General features: G+C 39.3%; 1 protein-coding gene and 1 pseudogene across 4 annotated transcripts in view; both read right to left on the bottom strand.

Moving 5' to 3' along the window:
• PIK3CB (phosphatidylinositol-4,5-bisphosphate 3-kinase catalytic subunit beta) overlaps positions 1–22813 on the bottom strand; it is a 144686-nt gene that overhangs the window by 72924 nt on the left and 48949 nt on the right. For all 4 annotated transcript variants that reach the window (XM_059663805.1, XM_059663808.1, XM_059663806.1 and 1 more), the window contains exons 3-4: positions 6648–6834; positions 1973–2198 (exon numbers count right to left, since the gene is read on the bottom strand). In XM_059663805.1, coding sequence (XP_059519788.1) covers positions 1973–2198; positions 6648–6818 — 397 coding nt within the window. In that variant the 5' untranslated portion in view covers positions 6819–6834. The remainder of the gene's footprint in view (positions 1–1972; positions 2199–6647; positions 6835–22813) is intronic.
• On the bottom strand, positions 18020–20057 carry LOC132215416 (peroxiredoxin-6-like; annotated as a pseudogene).

Genomic DNA, 22813 nt, shown 5'->3' with positions numbered 1-22813 from the left:
AACTAGAAATTAAGCATACACGGACTGAAATAACGAATATTATACAGACGCCCGACAGCAGACCAGAGGAGCGCAAGAATCAAGTCAATGATTTGAAATGCGAGGAAGCAAAAAACATCCAACCGGAAAAGCAAAATGAAAAAAGAATCCAAAAATGCGAGGATAGTGTAAGGAGCCTCTGGGACAGCTTCAAGCGTACCAACATCAGAATTATAGGGGTGCCAGAAGATGAGAGAGAGCAAGATATTGAAAACCTATTTGAAGAAATAATGACAGAAAACTTCCCCCACCTGGTGAAAGAAATGGACTTACAGGTCCAAGAAGCGCGGAGAACCCCAAACAAAAGGAATCCAAAGAGGACCACACCAAGACACATCATCATTAAAATGCCAAGAGCAAAAGATAAAGAGAGAATCTTAAAAACAGCAAGAGAAAGAAACTCAGTTACCTACAAGGGAATACCCATACGACTGTCAGCTGATTTCTCAACAGAAACTTTGCAGGCCAGAAGGGAGTGGCAAGAAATATTCAAAGTGATGAATACAACCAAGATTACTTTATCCAGCAAAGCTATCATTCAGAATTGAAGGTCAGATAAAGAGCTTCACAGATAAGGAAAAGCTAAAGGAGTTCATCACCACCAAACCAGGATTATATGAAATGCTGAAAGGTATCCTTTAAGAAGAGGAAGAGGAAGAAAAAGGTAAAGATACAAATTATGAACAACAAATATGCATCTATCAACAAGTGAATCTAAGAATCAAGTGAATAAATAATCTGATGAACAGAATGAACTGTTGATTATAATAGAATCAGGGACATAGAAAGGGAATGGACTGACTATTCTTGGGGGGGAAAGGGGTGTGGGAGATGTGGGAAGAGACTGGACAAAAATCGTGCACCTATGGATGAGGACAGTGGATGGGGAGTGAGGGCGGAGGGTGGGGCGGGAACTGGGAGGAGGGGAGTTATGGGGGGGAAAAAAAAGTAACAAATGTAATAATCTGAACAATAAAGATTTAATAAAATAAAATAAAAAAAAAAGATACTATCATGAAGGGGATGGTACTATACTATACTCTAATAGTAAATTTGATTAATATAGGTAGCCAATTCAGATCCAATAATCTCCAGTGGATTTTTTGTTTTGTATTTAAACTTCTAAGTCTCTTCTTCAATAACCCCTTATAGTACTCACTTCACGTCAGTATCTTGTCTAAGGCAGGAAGATACTGATAGTAAACACTGGTCTCTGAGATTACTACAGAAGAGAGACTCCTGCTTGTTTTTTACTTTGTTACTAACAATTATCCCTGAAATTAATTTGCAAAGAATACTATAGACATGCTGTATCTTGACTCACTACAAAATTAACTTCTTAAAGATAATTTTAGTTATGGAGTAAACTTTGTAAATAATATGGGTTACTTATGGAAACTTATCAGCTTAAAGTCTTGGTTGGCATAGAGAATTGTATATAAATTATATTCATGGGGGAGTAGGGGCAGGATGGGGGGGGGTCAATGGGGGAAAAGGGGGACATCTATAATACTTTTAACAATAAAGATAATTTTTAAAAAAAGAACCAATAAAAATATATTTTAAAAATTATGTTCATACTGTAGGGGCAGTTCAGTATCTCTTAGGAAAGGGCTTCTCAAACTATCTGAGGCAAAAGAACATATTTTTTTACAACATGTCAAAAAAACAGTATTTTTGTAAAATAAAAATAAGTCACTCAAAAAAGAAACACAAAACTTAAGCCCTTGGATATTGTGGCATTATCACATTGCTAGAGGCGTTTTTACTCATGATTTCTGTACTTGACTCGGTAACTGCTAACAATTTACAGACCATCATTGGTCTGTGCACCACACTTTGCAAAGCAATGTCTTAGATCATACTTACTACATGTTTGTATATATCGCAAAAAAACATGTTAAGAACTCATATTAGAAAAATTTTTAATTACCTTTTCCTATAAGGACTCCAATTTTTGAGTCTAATTTCTCCCCTGGGTCACAACTTCTAGTCACTAATTTGAGAACTGGAAGAAAAGGTCTGACATCACAGAGTCTTCTTGTTTCATCTTCGAGCTCCTCATATACAGCAGTTTGATTCACACATGCAAACATATAGGAGTCAATTTCCATAAGGAGGTTAAACATTGGGTAATTATGAATCTGTGTCCACAACATCTGCAGGAAAAAAATAAGACATTTTCTGAAATGGCACTTGCTTAAGTGCACAAAGACACATCTACAAGGATACTCACTGTAGCACTGTTTGTAAAACTCAAAAACTGAAGACAAGACAAACGTTTAGCAGTAAGAGATTAGTTAAATAAATTGTAGAACATTAAAGAACTATGAATATAAAATAGAAATAAACTAAATATGGAAAGCTATCAAAGACATATTAAGGAGTGTTACTTTAAAATAAAAAATTGCAAGAGAGCCCTAGCCGGTGTTACTCAGTGGTTAGAGCATTGGCCTGTGCACAGAAGGGTCTTGGGTTCAATTCCTAGGTTGCAGGCTCGATCTCCAGCCCTAGGGCACCCAATCACTGTGTCCCTCTCACATTCATCTCTTTCTCTCTTCTTCTCCCTCTCTTCCACTCTCTTTAAAAAAATCAATGGAAAAAATATCTTCAGATGAGGATTAACACACCCACAAAAATATTTGCAGGGGAATATTAAGCCATTTTTGTAAAGTAATATAATGGCATAATACACAAAAAAATACACTCAAATATAAAAAATTATTAAAAGTGAGTATCTATGGCCCGGCCAGTGTGGCTCAGTGGTTGAGGGTCCACCCATGATTCAGGAGGTCAAGATTGGATTCTCACTCAGGGCACATGCCTGGGTTGCAAGCCCAATCCCCAATAAGGGGCATGCAGGAGGCAGGTGATTGATGATTCTCTCTCATCATTGATGTTTCTATCTCTTTTCCCCCCTCCCTTCCTTTGTAAAATCAATAAAAATATATATTAAAATTTTTTCTTTAATTACAAAAAGTGATTATCTATGAAGAATAAGAATCAGTGTAGACTTACATAGTTAACATTCCTGTGAACAAAAATAACTTCTAATTTGAAAAAAAAATAAGAGAAATCTTAAAGTATGTATCATCACCCCCATACAAAATATGTTTTATTTTTGTTCTGCATTCTTTTCTATTTACGAGGGGTCACTTCATTAATATTGCCCTGTCAGAATGAACACAGTTAATCTCTCTTCATCTCTCCCCAGGTCTCCTGGATGAGATCATATAAAATAGTCACCCTACAAATGCAAGATGGGATTGCATATTTTAACCAGAAGCTGAAGATAAGAGACCTAGGTTAAAACCATGGCCAATTCTCATAGCTATATAAAAAAGAGAAGCAATGTTAGGCAATAAAAGAAAAAATAGGCAAATGAACTTTGTTGAAATTAAGATCTTCTGTGCATCTGACACTATCTAGAGAGTGCAAAGGCAACCCACAGACTATGTGTAAATTATATATTTGATAAGAGATTAATAGAGAATATATAATAAATTCCTATGACTCAACAATAAAAACAACTGAATTTTAAAACAGGCAATGGTCTTAGACAATTCTAAAAATGTGCATAAGAACATGAAAAGATGCTCAACATCCTTAGTCACTAAGGAAGTACACATAAAAAACTACAATAAGATACCACTTCACAGCCATGAAAATGTTATTAAAGAGAGAGAGAGAGAGAGAGAGAGAGAGAGAGAGAGAGAGAGAGAGAGAGAGCCCTAGCTGGTTTGGTTCAGTGGATAGAGCATCAAATATCTACCTTGGTTGAGGCTCAATGATGGCCCTGCCCTGGTCAGGGCCATACGGGAGGCAACCCATGGGTGTGTCTCTCTTACATCAATGTTTTTCTCTCTCTGTCTCTCCTCCCTCCCTTCCACTCTCTCTCTAAAAATCAATGGAAAAAAATATCCTCAGGGGAAGATTAACAACAACAAAAAAAAAGATGAATGGATAAACAAAAATGTGGTAGGATCCATACAGTGGAAATTATTCAGCCTTAAAAGGGAATAAAAGCCCTAGCCGGTTTGGCTCAATGGATAGAGCGTCAGCCTGCGGACTGAAAGGGCCCGGGTTCGATTCCAGTCAAGGGCACATGCCTGGGTTGCGGGCTTGATCCCCAGTAGGGGGCATGCAGGAGGCAGCCAATCAATGATTCTCTCATATCATTGATGTTTCTATCTCTCTCTCCCTCTTCCTTCCTCTCTGAAATCAATAAAGAAATATATTAAAAAAAAGGGAATAAAATTTGGATACACTTTACAACATGGATGAACTTTAAAACTATTATGCTAAGTGAAAGAAACAAAACACAAAAGGACAACTACTGTATGATTCCACTTACATGAAGGAGCAAGAATATACAAATTCATAGGAGACAGAAACTAAAATACAGATTACCCAGATTGGGAGAAAGGGTAGTCTGTCATTTAATGAGTACAGAGTTAGTGTTTGGGATGATAAAAAGTGGTAATGACAGTCGGACAACATTGTGAATGTACTTAACACCACAAATTGTGCATGGAAAAATGACTCCGATGGTAAATTTTTTTAAATATATTTTACTGATTTTTTACAGAGAGGAAGGGAGAGGGATAGAGAGTTAGAAACATCAATGAGTAAGAAACATGGATCAGTTGCCCCCTGCACACCCCCTACTGGGGATGTGCCCGCAGCCAAGGTACATGCCCTTGACCGGAATCGAACCTGGGACCCTTCAGTCTGCAGGCCGACACTCTATCCACTGAGCCAAACCGGTTAGGGAGGTAAATTTTATGTTATGCATATTTTATAATATGCATAGAATTTATAACAAAAAAGGAGGAGGGTATCAATGGTTAATCCAGGTTCAAGTAAAGCCATAGGCATCCTGGTCAAAATAAATATAAGTATTCTCTGCACCTGCAGGGTACCTAAAAAGTGTCTTTTTTTCCTTTTTCTTTTAACTTCATGGATCAGGCAGTTTTAGAATTCTCATGTCTCCCTGTTGAAGAAACATAGGTTAAGAGTAAAAAAAAAAAAAAACTGTCCAAAGTCATGAGCTTTAAAAAGGTTTGTCGCCTGGCCAGTGTGGCTCAATGGTTGAGCACTGATCCAGGAACCAAGAGATCTCAGTTTAATTTCCAGTCAGGGCACATGACCGAATCACAGGCTCAATCCCCTGAAGGGGGTGTGCAGGAGGCAGCTCATCAATGATGTTTCTCTGTCATTAATGTTTCTAGTTGTCACCCTTCCTCTCTCTAAAAATCAATAAACGTATTTTTTAAAAGCTTGTCATAAATACTTTTTCTTTAAATATCATAACTCTTGCTTTCCAGATTGGGTTCAGCTACTTGAAAAACATTAAAGAGAAAGTTTAGAAAAACAACTTCATTTCTGTTTCAAAGTCTTTACAAATCAATGGCACTCATCAATTCACTTGAAAAAATAATCCAACAAAACAGGCAAGCCTTGCTATGTAAAAGAAATAGCTTCCAAATGAGGGCATACCATTCATTACTGAGGGGGAAATAAATCTAGTGAATAGCAGAAAACTTTTTCTTCCTCAAGAGTCACCATGAAAAGTAGTGGGTTAAGGATGGAAAAGAGGAAGAAAAGAAGGAAAAGGAGAGAAGAAAAGAGACAACCAACCAAAAGTCACATAGAAAAACAAGAAAAAAAGCATAATAAGCTCAAAGATTTTAACTCAAAATAAAACTTTCTTTGACAATGTCAAATTCCTTTTAATAAACTGAACAAACATTTCAAACTGGCTAACATAAGCTTATTTTTCTTAATTCAGGTATCACATATGGATTTTTTAAAATTAAAAGTGAGAGTAATAATGAGGATGAGATAAAGCATGAATCAAAATTTTTCAATGTCAGGAACTAAAGATTAAAAGTCCCTCAAATGTATCCTTTGATTTATATTATAAACTAGGGGCCCGGTGCACGAAATTCGTGCACTGGGTGTGTGTGTGTGTGTGGGGGAGTGTCCCTCAGTCCAGCCTGCCCCCTCTCACATACTGGGAGCCCTCAGGCGTTGACCCCCATCACCCTCCAATCACAGGATCGGCCCGGGCAGCGGGGACCCGCAGCTGCAGCGGCCCCACGATCGTGGGCTTCGCTTTAGGCCCAGGCAAGGGACCCCTAGCTCCCGGGACTGCCAGCTTCGACCGTGCCCAGCTCCCATCGCTGGCTCCACCCTTACTTCCTGCTATCACTGGCCAGGGCGGAAAAGGCGCCTGATTGTCCAATCATGGCTGGGGGACAGGGCAAAGGCGGCCCTGGGGCCGCCTTTGCCCTGCCCCCCAGCTCTTAGCTCCCCCCTGGGTTTCCGATCACTGTCAGTGGCAGGGGGCTTCTTCCTGCTTTCCCTTTCGCCTCCCTGCATTGTGCCTACATATGCAAATTAACCGCCATCTTGTTGGCAGTTAACTGCCAATCTTAGTTGGCAGTTAATTTGCATATAGCCCTGATTAGCCAATGAAAAGGGTAGCTCGTACACCAATTACCATTTTTCTCTTTTATTAGTGTTGATATTTTCCATAATAGAAGAACATGTTCCCTTAAGTGTTACAGTAATAAGCTACATTTATAGAAATTCTATTATCATACCTGTTTAATATAAGAAATGGTAGCTTCCCGAGGTACCTCCAACTGGATATAAATCCCAGTGGGCAAAAGGAAATCCACAGGTATGGAGCCATCAGATGCTATCTGTGAATCCACTGCCCAGATGTCAAGGATGTCTGCCATAGCAGGAGGCATTATGAAATTGAAGCACATTCATAACCATGGGGCCCTAGGAATCAGTAAATAAAATTTAGTGAATATTTAGCCAGATATTACACTAAAATATGATAAAGCCCACCAATCCATAATCAGTCCTTGTATGTCAACATAGTAATGTAACAGGAGGCCAAGCAACAGTAAGCCAACAGAAATAAATTACTTAAATATACTTTGGTTATCACTACATAAATGTTACACACAATCACACACACACTCCATTGACTCAAATTCAGCATAAGTATATCACATGTGAAAGATGAACAGTTAAGGATTACAGGGTCCTGAGAAAGTTAACAATCACTCAATAAGTGATTATTTCCAGACTTTACTTAGATGATATTGGCTTCTTTGGCTGAGTTTTTCTTTGCAAACTCCAATGAAAACAGAAATCAAGAGGGCCTTCTTTCAAAAATAATTTTCTTCCAATCTCATGTGAGAAACAAAATATCATCAACTTAATCCCATGACCCGCCACCTAAGTATTAAGAAGACCAAATCCCTCCACCCAGCTAGCAAAGTCCTTGGTGCTAAGTTTCTGGCCTATGTTCCTTTCCTCTCAGCACTTCATAGCCCAGACCCACAAGGGCCTTTAACCTTCCTACTGTTAGACCTATGTTCATTGAGGCTGACACTCCTGCATCAAAATCCTATCCTAACAAATGCCCCCCTCAACTGTGCCATTTCAGTCTCATCTATTCTTTAAGAGCTTCCTTCAAGAGGTACAATGACAGTGGGAAGGACATTGGCTTTTAAGTTAAATGAACCTAGGTTCTAATCCCTTTATTCAAAGTATGAATGTGTCACAATAAAAGACACAGGAGCCAACTTAAAGCATCTTGAGCATCAGAAATAATGCTGAAACACATCAATCTATACAATGTGTGATATAAAAAAATAAATAAGCCCGTTATTGGTCACCACTGAAGGCTGCTTGGACCAACTTCTTTTGAAAACTGATAAAGAATGAGGAAGTAAATCACACGTTTAACCTGCATGTTTATACTAATTCATAATTGATGAAATTAAGGTGTGTGTTTTTTAAGAACAATTTTAGCTAATAAGTGCAAAAAGAATAATAGAATTAGAAAAATCACCATTTTGCAACCTCTAATGAAATAATGGATCTAGGCAAGGATCATTAATGGATGCTAAAAAGAAATTTACAATATAAGGTGAAAAGATAATAGGGAACTTTACAATTCAGGTTGACACCATCTAAAATCTCTGAATAATCCAGGTGGAACTTTACAATTCAGGTTGACATCACCTAAACCAGCCGTGGGCAAACTATGGCCCGCGGGCCGGATCCGGCCCGTTCGGCTGTTCTATCCCGCCCGCGGAGCCGAAAGAGCAGAGGGTTCTCTTGCTCTCCCCTCCGCTCCTTCACCAGCAGCAGTGTTAACATGGCAACGTCGGGGAAACACGGCCGCAGCTACTTCTTCTGAGTCCAGTTTAAGAACCCATTGTGGCCCTCGAGTCAAAAAGTTTGCCCACCCCCTGAAAACTCTCTGAATAATCCAGACATGTAGGCTCTTGTACTACAGCAGTAAGTACGACACAGTTACTACCTATATGGTATACTTAAGACTTTTAAAAAAATGTACTTGAATCTAATGAAGTCTCAGATTTGATATATCTACCAGTTTACAGAAACTAGGGAAAATAGAGGAGAAAGTTAAACAATCAAGGAAGCAATCAGAAAGTAGTGTCCAAAATGTTGGATCATCAATAAAACAATCAATAACAAGAAAGCAAACTAATAACAGGAAGGAAAAGGCTGGTGGGAGGACTGTTAAAATAATAAAAGAATACTTAGGAGACATAACCAAATTCAATGTTGATGTGAACAAATCCTCTATAAAAAACTATCTTTCAAACAACCTAGAAAATTTAAATATGAATTGAATATTAGATGATATTGAGAAAATTCTGTTAAGTTTGTGACATATAATATTGGAATATTTATTTCTAAAAATCAGTCTTTATCCACTAGAGATGCATAATGGCAATACATGTAGGTGTAAATAGCATTATATTGGCATTTGCTTTAAATTATTCCAATTTTTTCAAAAGGGAATGGATAGCTGGTTTCAAAAAAGTTTGTTATAAAGATAAGCTGATGAAAAAGAATCTTTTCAACAAATGGTGCAGGAATAATTGAACATCCATATACTAAGAAAATGAACTTCAATTCATATCTTAAGCCAAAAATAAAAATGAACTCAAAAGGGGCCACAGGCCCAAATGTAAATTCCAAAACCAAAAACCTCAAGAAGAAAACAAGAGAAAATCTTGTGATCTTGGATTAAGCAAAGATTTCTTAGATATGACACCAAAAGAATTTATAAATTTGAAAATTTGATAAACATCATCAAAATTGAAAACTTCTGACCTTATTAGATAGAATCGTTCATAATATCAAAAGACTGCCTGGCCAGTGTGGCTCAGTGTGTTGACCTATGAACCAGGTCACAGTTCAATTCCCTGTCAGGGCACATGCCTGGGTTGTGGGCTTGACCCCCAGTGTGGGGCGTGCAGGAGGCAGCAGATCAATAATTCTCTCTCATCATTGATATTTCTATCTCTCCCCCTCTCACTTCCTCTCTGAAATCAATAAAAATATATTTTTTAAAAAAACAACAACAAAAAAAGCCACAGGCTGGGAGAAAATGCTTACAAATCATATTAAGGGCTTATATACAGAATACATAAAGAACTCTTAACATACAATAATAAGAAAACAAACACCTCAGTTTTTAAACTTTGGCAAAATATTTGAACAGACACTTCATCAAAGCAAATATGTAGATGGCAAAAGGGCTCAATATCATTAGTCAATCCAAAGTAAAAAACAAGATACTAATACACACTTATTCCAAAAACTGAAATTAAAAAAGACCAATCATACCAAGTGTTGGAAAAGATTCAGAGGGAACTAGAACTCTCATACACTGTTGGCAGTTTCTGAATATATATCTACTATATAATCTATTATCCCATTACTAAATATATATAAAAAATAAAAATAGAAATAATGAATACACATATTCAAAAACTGTACACAACTCTTCACAGAAGCCTTACCTGTACTATCCAAAAATTGGAAATAACTCAAATGTCAAATAAAAAAATTGTGACTTATTCATAAATGGAATACTACACAGCAAAAAAAAAAGCACTACTAATATATTCAGCATTTTGGACGAATCTCAAAAGAATTATGCTGACTGAAAGGAGCCTGACAAAAAGAGTACATACTCAATGATCCCATTTACATAAAATTCCAGAAAATGTACACTAAACTATAGTGACAGATTAGTGGTTAACTTGTGTGGGGAAGTGGGTAGGAGAAGCAGGGAGAGGGAGAATACAAAAAACATAAGGAAACTCTTGGGAGTGATGGATATGTTGTGTTCATTGTCTTGATTGTGTTGTGCTTGCAAGTTCTATACATGCATCAAAATATATAAAGTTAGCCCTAGCTGGTGTGGCTCAGTGGGTAGAGCATTGGCCTGCAGACTGAAGGGTCCTGGGTTCGATTCCGGTCAAGGGCTCATGCCAGGGGTTGTGGGCTCGATCCCTAGTAGGGGGTGTGCAGGAGGCAGCTGATTGATGATTCTCTCTCATCATTGATGTTTCTATTTCTCTCTCCCTCTCCCTTCCTCTCTGAAATCAATAAACATATATTTAAAAAACATATATCAAGTTATGTACTTCTATATATATATATATTAACTAGAGGCCTGGTGCATGAAATTCATGCACTTGGTGGGGGGTGCGGGGGGGTCCCTCAGCTCAGCCTTCCCCCTCTCCCAGTCCAGAAGTCTTCAAGGGATGTCTGACTGATGGCTTAGCGCTGCCACGGAGGCAGAAGAGGCTCCTAACACCACTACTGCGCTCTCCAGCCATGAGTCCGGCTTTTGGCTGAGTGGTGCTCCCCCTGTGGGAGTGCACTAACCACCAGGGGGCAGCTCCTACATTGAGCATCTGCCCTCTGGTGGTCAGTGTGCGTCATAGCGACCAGTCATTCTGCTGTTCAGTCAATTTGCATATTAGCCTTTTATTATATAGGACTAGAGGCCCGGTGCACAAACATTTGTACACTGGGGGTGGGGGATCCCTCAGCCCGGCCTGTGCCCTCTCGCAGTCTGGGACCCCTCAGGGGATGACCACCTGCTGGCTTAGGCCCGCTCCCCGGGGGATTGGGCCTAAGATGGCAATCAGACATCCCTCTGGTAGCCCAGCAGCCCTCGGGGGATGTCCACTTGCCAGCGGGGAGCAGGCCTAAACTGCAGTCGGACATCCTTAGCACTGCTGAGGAGGCGGGAAAGGCTCCTACCACCACTGCTGTACTGGCAGCCATCAGCCTGGTTTGTGGCTGAGCAGAGCTCCTCCCATGTGAGAGCGCCCTGACCACCAGAGGGCAGCTCCTGCATTGAGCGTCTGCCCCCTGGTGGTCAGTGTGTGTCATAGTGACCAGTCATTACCAGTCCTTCTGCTCTTAGGGTCAGTTTGCATATTACCCTTTTACTATATAGGATAGAGGCCTGGTGCACGGGTGGGGGCCAGCTGGTTTGGCCTCAAGGGTGTCCCGGATCAGAGTGGGGGTCCCGCTGGGGTGCCTGGCCAGCCTGGGTGAGGGCTGATGGCTGTCTGCATCTGGTTGCACCCCCTTCAGGGTGGGGGTCCCCACTGGGGTGCCTGGCCAGTCTGGGTGAGGGGCTGAGGGCCGTTTTCAGGCTGGCGGGTGACTGAAGCTCCCAACCTCTCCTTTTTTTCTTTTTTTTTCTTTTTATTCTGGGATTTATTTACCTTCTATGGCTGTCGCTGGAGCTGAGAGCCGGCTTTAGCTCTGAGGCTCGGCTGCTGAAAGCAGGTATCTGGGTTTGTTTGGCTTCTATAATTGAAACACTGTTGTAGCTCCAGCTCTGAGGCCCGGCTGGCTGAAAGCAGGTTTCTGGGGTTTGTTTAGCTTCTATAATTGCAACATTGTTTCTTAGAGTGCAGCTCAGAGGCCGGCAGCGGCAGGTGGGGAACCTTGGCTTCCTCCATCATTGGAGCAAGCAAGCCTCCTGTTCGCTTCAGCTGCCTGGCTGCCGGCCGCCATCTTGGTTGGCAGTTAATTTGCATATCACCCTGATTAGCCAATGGGAAGCATGTCGGAGGTACGGTTAAGTACCATGTTTGTCTATTATTAGATAGGATTATACCTCAATAAAGCTGTTTTTTAAAAAGTGAGATGGATAGATGAAACAAGAAAAGCAAAATGTTGATACTTGCTGAAGCTGGGTGATAAGAAGTACATTCTATTACTCCTCTGTTTTTGTGTACGCTTGTAATTTTTCATAATAAAACATTTTTATTACATCTTATCTATACCCACCTACCTTCTATGTGAATTTTGGTAAGTCACTGAACCTTCCTAAACTTCCGTTAATTAAAAAAAATAAATACTATGAGGTCAAGATGGCCACACCATAGGAGTACATTAATCTCACTCTTTAATGAACAAATTCAAATATACATGTATATGGAGAGCAAGGACTCCTATGAGACAACTAAGAGCTGAATGAATGGCTTCTGAACAATAAACGAAAGAGACAGAATACAGAAGGAACTCTCTAGGGTGGAGGAGCAAGCAAGTGCCGCTGTTTAGTTCTCCTCCACTTAGATATGGTGGGCTGAGTTCTCTTCTGGTACTTTGGCCTACCTGCAAGATGATTACAGCACATTCTCAGCTACACTGCCTAAAGCCTTATGCTTCTAAACACAGAGAACAAGCATGAACAAAATGCTGTCACAACACACATTTGGCCTCCCTGCCTGGAGCTACTCCAGGCAAGCAAACTAGTGCCCAAGGCTCCAGAAACTTCTGCATGGCTCCACCTACCTTCGCCAAACTACCAGGCAAATAAAGACTAGAGGTCATGCCCTGACCAGGTGGCTCAGTTGGTTGGAGCATCATTATGTACATCGTGTATTAATAACAAATTATTATTCAGAAATAAGAAAAGCTTGCCACTGCGACAACATAGATGGACCTGGAGGGTATTAAGCTAAATGAAGTGAGTCAGAAGAGAAAGACAGACACCATATTATCTCACTTACATGTGGAATCTTTTTTAAAAAATGAACAAAACAGCCCTAGCTGGTTTGGCTCAGTGGATAGAGCACAGGTCCGAGGACTGAAGGGTCCCAGGTTCAATGGCAGTCTAGGGCAAGTACCTTGGTTGCAGGCTCAATCCCAATCCTGGTCAGGGTGCATGTGGAAAGCAATCAATCAATGTGTTTCTCTCACGTTGTTTCTCTCTCTGTCTTTCCCCCTCTCTTCCACTCTTTCTAAAAATCAATGGAAAATATCCTCAGGTGAAGATTAACAAAAACAAACAAACAAACCCAGAAATATATCTATGCATATAGAGAACAAGCTAGTGGTTGCTGAAGGGGAGGGAGGAGGAGTGATGGGAATACAGTGGGGCCTTGACTTACGAGTTTAATTAGTTCCGAGACCGAGCTCGTTAAGGAGCTCGTTAACTCAAATTACTCTGTCAACTCAATGCAAAAAATCGGCCGAAAGATAGCTGGTATCTCAAAAAACTCGTTAGTTGGGACACTAGTAAGTCAAGGCCCCACTGTATAAAAATAAAAGAGTTTAGGCCCTGGCTAGGTAGCTCAGTTGGTTAGAGCATCGTCCCATTCACCAGAAGGTAGCAAGTTCATTCCTGGTCAGGGCACAGTTAATAATTGCCAAAATGAGTTGCAGTATCAAGCATTTTTTTGTACCATCTCAAAATGCATCATAAAGGAAAGTTTAATCCTTTAGCTTTATAGCTAACCATGTTCTCTCTTTGCTCACTAAAGGAACACCACACCAATCTCCAAAATCAATTCCCCTATCTTTAATTTCAAGGACAAAATCCTCACATTCAAAATGTCAACAATTTAGAATAAGTCTGATGATTCAGCAAGATATTAAAGATGCTTGTAAAGAAATACTGTTCAAATAAGAGACCTAAAAATATTTTTGTCAACCAGGGGTAAATTCTCAAAGGGAGTATTACAAGGTTATACCCTGGTATATAAATTTCTGCCTTAATACTTTAATATTAGTAATATACTAATAACTGAGTTAAAGGTTGTCAGACTTTATAAACACTCCAGGGAGACATTTAGTATATAATTACAGCTTCACATATAGGTTGTACTTGTGTGTCCCTTTAACAAAAGCAACTTTATTAGACTAATTTTCAAGTACTTCAAGCTAAACACTATCTAGAACAGTGATGGCAAACCTTTTGAGCTCGGTGTGTCAGCATTTTGAAAGACCCTAACTTAATTCTGGTGCCGTGTCACATACAGAAATTTTTTGAGCTGAAACCGGTTTGGCTCAGTGGATAGAGCGTCGGCCTGCGGACTGAAGGGTCCCGGGTTCGGTTCCGGTCAAGGGCGTGTGCCTGGGTTGCCGGCACATCCTCAGTGGGAGGTGTGCAGGAGGCAGCTGATCGATGTATCTCTCTCATCGATGTTTCTAGCTCTCTGTCTCTCTCCCTTCCTCTCTGTAAAAAATCAATAAAATATATTTTTTTTAAAAAAAGAAATTGTTTGATATTTGCAACCATAGTAAAACAAAGACTTATATTTTTGATATTTATTTTATATATTTAAGTGCCATTTAACAAAGAAAAATCAACCAAAAAAATGAGTTCGCATGTCACCTCTGACACGCGTGTCATAGGTTTGCCATCACTGATCTAGAAAAATGGTTTTTCATCTTCTTCTTTAAAAATTTTAAAAATTAGTTTACATTGAAACTTATTTTGTACTAGTGTACTGGTGCTTGGATTTGTGCACACTAAAGGGAAATTAATTAGAAGAAATATTTTAATATTGCTATTTGCATCTTGTTAATGAAAAGAAAATAGTATTCTACCAAGTCTCCTATCTACCTACTCCAAGGCTTCTGTGAGGACCAAATGAGATGAGGCATGGGAAAATGCTTCACAGACATTTGGTTAAACTGTAAAATGTTTGCAACTGGCTATAAAGCAAGTTGGGTTCCTGGGCTGAAGAAACTCCAAGGAGGCTAGTCGCTAGGGAGAGGAAGTTGGGTGTTGCTATGTGACATCATTACCTGGCACCCACAGCAACTGTTTCTGGGCTGGGCTGGTGGCCACATTTTGTGCTGGGGGGGGGGGGGTGTGTCCTTGGCAGTGTTGCCTGTGATTTGGTGGGGTGTCACTCCGGGGTGGTGACAGGGCCTGTGTTCCACTTGGGGGAAGCCAAGTATTGGTATGTCAATGCCAGGCCCATGGTGCCATTTATTTTTAAACTAGAGGCCTGGTCCATGGATTCGGTGCCCCTGGTGCGCGATCAGGCCGGGGAGGTACTGCGGAAGGGCTCCAGGGCATATCTGGCCCATCCCGCCCAATCCCAATCAGTTGGACACCAGCAGAAAGCTAACCCCAGTCGAAGCGTCTGCCCTGTGGTGGTCAGTGCACATCATAGCAACTGGTCGGATGGTTGAATGATCGGTCAGACACTTAGCATATTAGGCTTTTATTATATAAGATGGGCAGTGCGTGTCATGGCAGCTTCTGCATTGTCTGCCCCCTGGTGGTCAGTGCACGTCATAGCTACTGGTTGGACAAACGGACACTTAGCTTTTATATTGAAATTTATTTTTTATTAGTTTCAGGTGTAGCAGAAAAATGGTTTTTAGTCCTCTCATATTCAATATTCTTTTTAAAATGTTTTTATTAATTTCAGAGAGAGAGGAAGGAAGACGGAGAGAGAAATAGAAACATCAATGATGAGAGAGAATCATTGACTGGCTGGCTCCTGTACACCCCTGTACCAGAAATTGAGCCCACAACCCAGGCATGTGCCCTGACTGGGAATCAAATCATGACCTTCTGGTTCATGGGTCAACTCTCAACCACTGAGCCACACAGGTCGGATTCAATATTCTTTTTAAACAAATATTTTACAAATACTTTAAAATTCTGAAATAAAACCCTATATAATAAAAGGGTAATATGCAAATCGACCCTAACAGCAGAAAGACTGGGAATGACTGGTCACTATGACACACACTGACCACCAGGGGGCAGACACTCAATGCAGGAGCTGCCCCCTGGTGGTCAGTGCGCTCCCACAAGCCAGGCTGATGGCTGCCAGTACAGCGGTGTTGGTGGGAGCCTCTCCCGCCTCCTCAGCAGCGCTAAGGATGTCCGACTGCATCTTAGGTCTGCTCCCCGCTGGCAAGTGGACATCCCCCAAGGGCTCCCAGGCTGCCAAAGGGATGTCTGACAGCCAGCTTACGCCCAATCCCCCAGGGAGCGGGCCTAAGCCAGCAGGTGGTCATCCCCCGAGGATAAACTCCCCTGGAAAAAAAACCCAAAAAAATAAAAAACAAAAATTGCCCTGTGCATTGTAGGATGTCCAATTATCCCTTACAAAATAGTAGAACCTCCCCCAATCACCGATTCAACAATAAGCACAACAAAATCACCTCCCACAAATTAACAAAGCATCTTATGAAGGAAGTTCACTCTGGCCACTTGCAGAACCACAGCTCTAGGACAATTCCTATTATATCTAAAAGTAGTAATGAATGGGCTCTTTGCACAATTTATCTAGACCTACTTGAAGTGTGTATTTAAAACAGTATAAGGAACATAATTTAGCATACATTTCTATATATCAATCAATGGTATTTTGTATATTTGTCTGGGGCTAATTCTTGAAGGGTAAAAGACAGGCTTAGTAAAAAATAAATGAGGTAACAAGCCAATTGCTAGAAGATAATCTTTTAGAGATATTCTGAAGAAAATAAAATTATTGCTACGTATTTGAAAGTAAAAGATATACTAGTTTGTACTTCCCTATGTCACCCACCCTTCTTTTATAGTAAACACCACACACAAGAGTTCAGTCTGTGAAGTAACACAGAGTTTCAGGTGAGGAGATAGGTGATTTAGGAGTTAAGGAGTTACAGACCTTTCCCATTTTAAAGGTAAGAAACTAAGACTCAGAGAAATTAAGTAAATTATCTAGGATTACACAGAGTCACAGCCAGGACCAAAAGAAAGAATTTTTTTCCCAACTAATTAGCATACTTTTAAATTCTTTGTTTCTTTTCCTTATTTTTTTATTTTTTCTTTAAAGGATATGTTCTTCACAGGGTTACCTAACCCAGCAAGATTCTCAGTCTTGTATCAGTCTTTTGTTTGAGCACCTACACAAATGATCAAAGATGAAGGACAAGCATTGAACAACTATGAAAACTTTTTAAGGAAGCTATAAGAGGGCACAGGAACTTCACAGTGACAATTAGCCAACTAAACCCTTAGGCTGTAATTACAAACCCATATCCTGTGAACTGTTCATTGGCATTAAGAGAGGAAAGCATTTAAATGTTCTCAGCTTCCCTGGCAAGTGCCACCAGAGACACTGGATTTTACTTCAAGTTTAAATGACAAGCAGAAATCAACATAAACTTGTTACATACATTAATAAGTTCAACCAAAACCTACTTTGGAAAATCGTGGGAGAAATCTTAACAGAGACTGAAAGGGAATTTTAAAAAAATTAAATGCAATAGAGCTTATCCAGTATTTCTCTCTTTCCTGTTATCTGATATACCTAGAAGAAAAGTGCATGTTCATAAAAGAATAGAACATTATGCCTGACCACTGTGGCTCACTGGTTGAGCATCAACCTATGAACCAGGAGGTCACTAGTCAGGGCTTATGTCCAGGTTGCAGGCTCATCCCCAGTAGGGGGCGTGCAGGAGGCAGCCAATCAATGATTCTCTCTCATCACTGATGTTTCTATCTCTCCCTCTCCCTTCCTCTCAACATTAGCATTGAAAGGAGCCAGGCACTGACGACATGCATTGCACTACATTTACTAATATTTTTAACCTTTAGGTTTCAATCAGAGGCAACTTAAGTGATGGGATTTTGATTCATCTGGACTTCAGCCCTCTTGTCCTCATTGTTCAAAGACAACAAATCAGCCTTTATTGTTGATTTGTTAACAGTAAAGTATACATTATACTGAGCAATGAAAAACAGTGTAGAACAGTGGTTCTCAACCTTCGGGCCCTTTAAATACAGTTCCTCATGTTGTGACCCAACCATAAAATTATTTTCATTGCTACTTCATAATTTAATGTTGCTACTGTTATGAATTGTAATGTAAATATCTGATATGCAGGATGGTCTTAGGCGACCCCTGTGAAAGGGTCGCTCGACCGCCAAAGGGGTCGTGACCCACAGGTTGAGAACCGCTGGTGTAGAATTTCATTTTATAAAGTTATTTGATCCAAATCATTATAATTCTATGTAAGAAATATTGCTAAAGTAATTCTACAAATTACTAAAGAATATTTGCTAAAACATTATAAGTTTATCCTCTCAAGTAGAAGATGGCACTCTAAGTTGCTTTTAGAAAATATATCCTTATACTATTTCATACCTACTAATCCAGTAATTGCAGTTCTGTAATTTACATATTTAAAACTTGATTAGAGAAAAATTTTCAGACACAAAGCAAAATATGCAATATGACAAACTTACAAACGAACTGTCCAGACATGAAGCAATAATTAAACAATGATATACCCATTTGGTGGCATATTAAGTAGCCATTTAAACTGGCTTGTCAAGTGTGTGCAATTCTATAGATGTATTTATAAATGATATGAAAACAGCAAAATATAAAACCATACAAAAGTATAATTAGAATTCTGTTTACTGCAAAAAGAGGAAAAACCATGAGCACAACCTAATGCATACAATTAAGGCTGCAAGAAAATATATTAATATAGTTTGAAAGTAACTATGAATAAATATTTCCTTTTTTCAAAGTTTCATTAATGATAGCATACAGCTTATACATTTTTAAAAGTTTCATTTTCAGGACACTGACTAATCCAAACGAAAGGCTCAGGTCAGAGTTATTTTTTTAATGCCATTTTCAGTTAATAAGCCAAGAGTACAGCAACCTAAAGACTATGGCTGTGATTACAGCAGGATGTTTTTATGGAATTGCTGTAGGACACTTGATTGACAGCTGGCACCCTCTAGCTCACTGTGCCAAGTGAGCATCCCTAGCACCAGCTCCTCGAGGAGACCTACAGATGGAGCGTGTAGCCCAGGTATTTCTTGCCAAATGGGAGCTCTTTGGTGAAGAATCCTTTAGGAAAAGGTTTCTTGGCTTCCTCTTCAGGATGGTTGGGAAGGACCTTCACGCTATCTCCAACTTTCCAATCACCTGGAATGGCAACCCTCTTTTCTGCAGTCAGCTGGAGAGAGATAACTGCTCTGAGAATCTCTTCAAAGTTCCTGCCAGTGGTAGCTGGGTGAAGGATAGACAGCTTGTTTCTTATCAGGACCAAAAACAAACACCAGGCGTGCCCTCACGGACATGCCCTTTTTGTCCTTCTCTGCTGGGTCCAGCATGCCCAACAGGATAGCGAGGTCCCGGTTCCTATCGTCAATGACAGGAAAAGGTAACTTCTCCGTGGGCACTTCACAGTTGTAAGCACTGATATCCTCGTTCCAGGCTAGATGATGGTCAACACTGTCTACTGAAAGGGCAATCAGCTTAAAGTTCCTCTTGGCAAATTCTGGTGTCAGCTTTGCACCAACAAGTGTTACAAAACATACTATTAAAAAGGGGCTTTTGGTCTAACAGGGTTTAGAATCACTGGTATAAAATTCTTTAAAGTTCTTTATAGATAAGTTTTACCAATTTGTATTCCCACTACCTTAATAGTTGTATATAGCATCCATTAACAAGATTGTAATCGAGTTCTTCAGTTAATTTGCATTTCTCTAATTACTTGTAAAATCAAACTTTTAAAATATTTAATGGAATCTGTGTTTCTATAAGTGTTTGGTCATAGTATAATTTATAGGTTAGAGATCATTCCACTTAAACATTAATGGTCTTTTTGCATTTCGTAATGAATGATATGTAAAAATGTTAGAATTCTGAGTTATTGACCTGTTTGCTTATCTCAGGCTTTGTAACTTTCAATATGTTAAAATATTCTATGCAAATAAACGGAATCATTTGGTATCTTAAAGATTGTTTGCTTTGAAAATAATTTTTATTGTGATCAAATAAAGCACATAAATTTCTAAAAGACACTTATTCCTGATCTAAAGGGGAACACTTGTAGTTTTTGCCTACTGAGTACGATGTAGGCGGTGGGCTTGTCATACTGGTATGTGGCCTTTTTTAGGCTGAGGTATGTTCCCTCTATTCCCACTTTGCTCAGAGTTTTTATCATAAATGGGTATTGGATTTTATCAAATGCTTTTTCTGCATCTATGGATATGATCATGTGGTCTTTATTCTTCATTTTGTTTATGTGATATATCACGTTTATTGTTTTGCAAATACTGCACCAACCCTGTATCCCTGGAATAAATCCCACTTGATCATGGTGTATGATCTTTTCAATGTATTGCTGGATTCGGTTTGCTAATACTTTGCTGAGGATTTCAGCATCTATTTTCATAAGGGATATTAACCTAAATTTTCTTTCTTTGTCATGTCTTTATCTGGTTTTGGAATTAGGATAATGCTGGCCTTATAAAATTAGCTTGGGAGTCTTCCCTCTTCTTGAATTTTTTTGAATAGTTTGAGAAAGATTGCTGTTAGTTCTTTGAATGTTTGGAAAAAATTCACCTATAAAGCTATCCAGTCCAGGACTTTTGTTTGTTGGGAGTTTTTTTTATTACTGCTTCAATTTCACTAGTTGTAATTTATCTATTCAGATTCTCTGACTCTTTCTGATTTAGTTTTGGAAGTTTGTATGTATAAATTTAAATTATCCATTTCATCCAGAATGTCCAATTTGTTGGCATATAGTTGTTCATAATATATTCTTACAATCCTTTGTATTTCTTATGTGTTATAAAACATTCTATTTTAAATTACTTACATTAACTTGAGTTAGAATATTTAACTTTTTATTAATTAATGCTAATCAATTTTTTCAGTGTTCTAATTTTCTTTCATCTTGCTTACCAACAACAAAAAAGGATGATTATTCTAACGGGGTATATATTTCTAAGAAAGATATATTTCATCCCCACTATATTCTCTCCTCAACCTGTCCCTTCTCTTCCTGAAGCCCAAATGAGTAGAACTGTGAAAAGGGGAACTAACTGTTAAGCCTATTTCAATAACTATTTGACCATAACCATCTTTTAGGGCAAAAGTTGGTATTTTCCTAAATAGATAAAAATTACCAGGACAAAGACTTACTACTAACATCTATTACAAAGTATGTGACCTACATATTAGGCAAGTATTCTCTATTTTTAAATATTTTTATTGTTTAAAATAACACATAAATTAAAAAGTACCAAACCAATTATTGAAAAGCAACGCCTATTATAAAGCAAACCACAGTCCAGGTCAAGAAATACAACACTGCCCTGGCTGGGTGGCTCAGTTGGTTGGAGTGTCGTCCCATACACCAAAAGGTTTCGGGTTTGATTCCCAGTCAGGCACATGCTAGGTTGTGGGTTCAATCCGTAGTTGGGGCACAAACGGGAGGCAACCAATTGATATTTCTCCCCCTTCCTCTCTCTCTAAAATCAATCAAAACATATCCTTGGGTGAGGATTTTTTTTAAAAAAAGAAATACAACACTATCTGCATCTTCAGGGTGTTCCTTTTAAATAACAACCTCCTCCCCCTCCCTAGCCCCTCACCACAATACTGATTTCTGCGGTAAGCCCTTTTTGCATTTTAATCACTTTAGTTAATAGTAAAAAAGTGAAGCAAATAATTCTGGCTTATTGGATACACTTTTGCATCTATCATGCACATAAATATTTCAGACAAAAGTTTCATTGTCTGGATGACTGTTTCTGTTTCTCACTCCAGTGGCAATGGATCCAACAGACTAACCAGAGTGTTCTCTTGAATGTCAACAAATCTTCATTTGGAACTGGTGTCCAGTCAATTCTGGAACATGTCTCTAACAAGTGACATTATGACAATCAGGAATGACTGTATAGCAACAGGTACCCACATGTAAGCACTGTGAGTCATGAGTCAAATTGTACAAGAGTGTGGTGATACTGGTGAGTAAATAACCAGCAGCCTTCACATCTAGGAACTGAACTAGTGCCAGAAAGCCATCTGGATGGCAAACAGTAACACGAGAAGAATTTTAAATAGCGTACAGCTGTGGAAAAAGCACTATTCCAGACTCTGAACCTTTTAGTTATTTCTGTCTGCTGTCATGTTCAAAATAAGTTATAATATATAAAAATTAACAGAGCATCCCAAAAAGCTGACATTTCTCCCAAGCCATTTCAGGGTTACTCCTTTGCATGCTGGTTTAAGTTGGTCTATGCAAGTATTGTTTGTCTGTTTTACAGCTTTTACTTGGAGACCGATGTTCCTCCTAAGCTATCCAGCCATAAATGACAAAAGCTTCTGTGTGTAGTTTTTATTATCCCTTCACTACTGACATAAACTGAAAATTTAACAACAACAACAACAAAAAGTAGGAAAAGTTGTCCCTGGTGCCAACTCTTGTTTCACTGCCTATTCTCTCTAGAGGACACAGTACGTCAAGAGAGGCTGGCTGATAGTGTCATCTCAGTGCTAGTACTTGATTAAGAGAGAAAGGAAGAAAAATTATTAGACTTCAAGTCAGTAAGTATTTATTAAGAACTCACGCTGTTTAAGATACCATATCACACCGTAGTTTGGGGAAAGATGGGATTATAAAAATAAAACATGGAGCCCTTTAAAGCCCATCCTGCACCACAGCACTTAGGTCAGCTGAGAAAGACAAGTGGGAAGTACGACTGTTCTGTTTATTCGGATGATGCTCCTTCTTAGACTGCTGGGGGGAATAAAACTGCTGGGAGAAAGAGTGAAGGCTTATATGACCAGTTATAGTATTTTCCACCTCAACCCTCACAGAGCCTCAACCACAAGAGATGAGG

This window comes from Myotis daubentonii, chromosome 14, assembly GCF_963259705.1.
Source record: "Myotis daubentonii chromosome 14, mMyoDau2.1, whole genome shotgun sequence".
Classification (NCBI taxonomy): domain Eukaryota; kingdom Metazoa; phylum Chordata; class Mammalia; order Chiroptera; family Vespertilionidae; genus Myotis; species Myotis daubentonii.
This window is presented reverse-complemented; position numbering and strand designations above follow the sequence as displayed.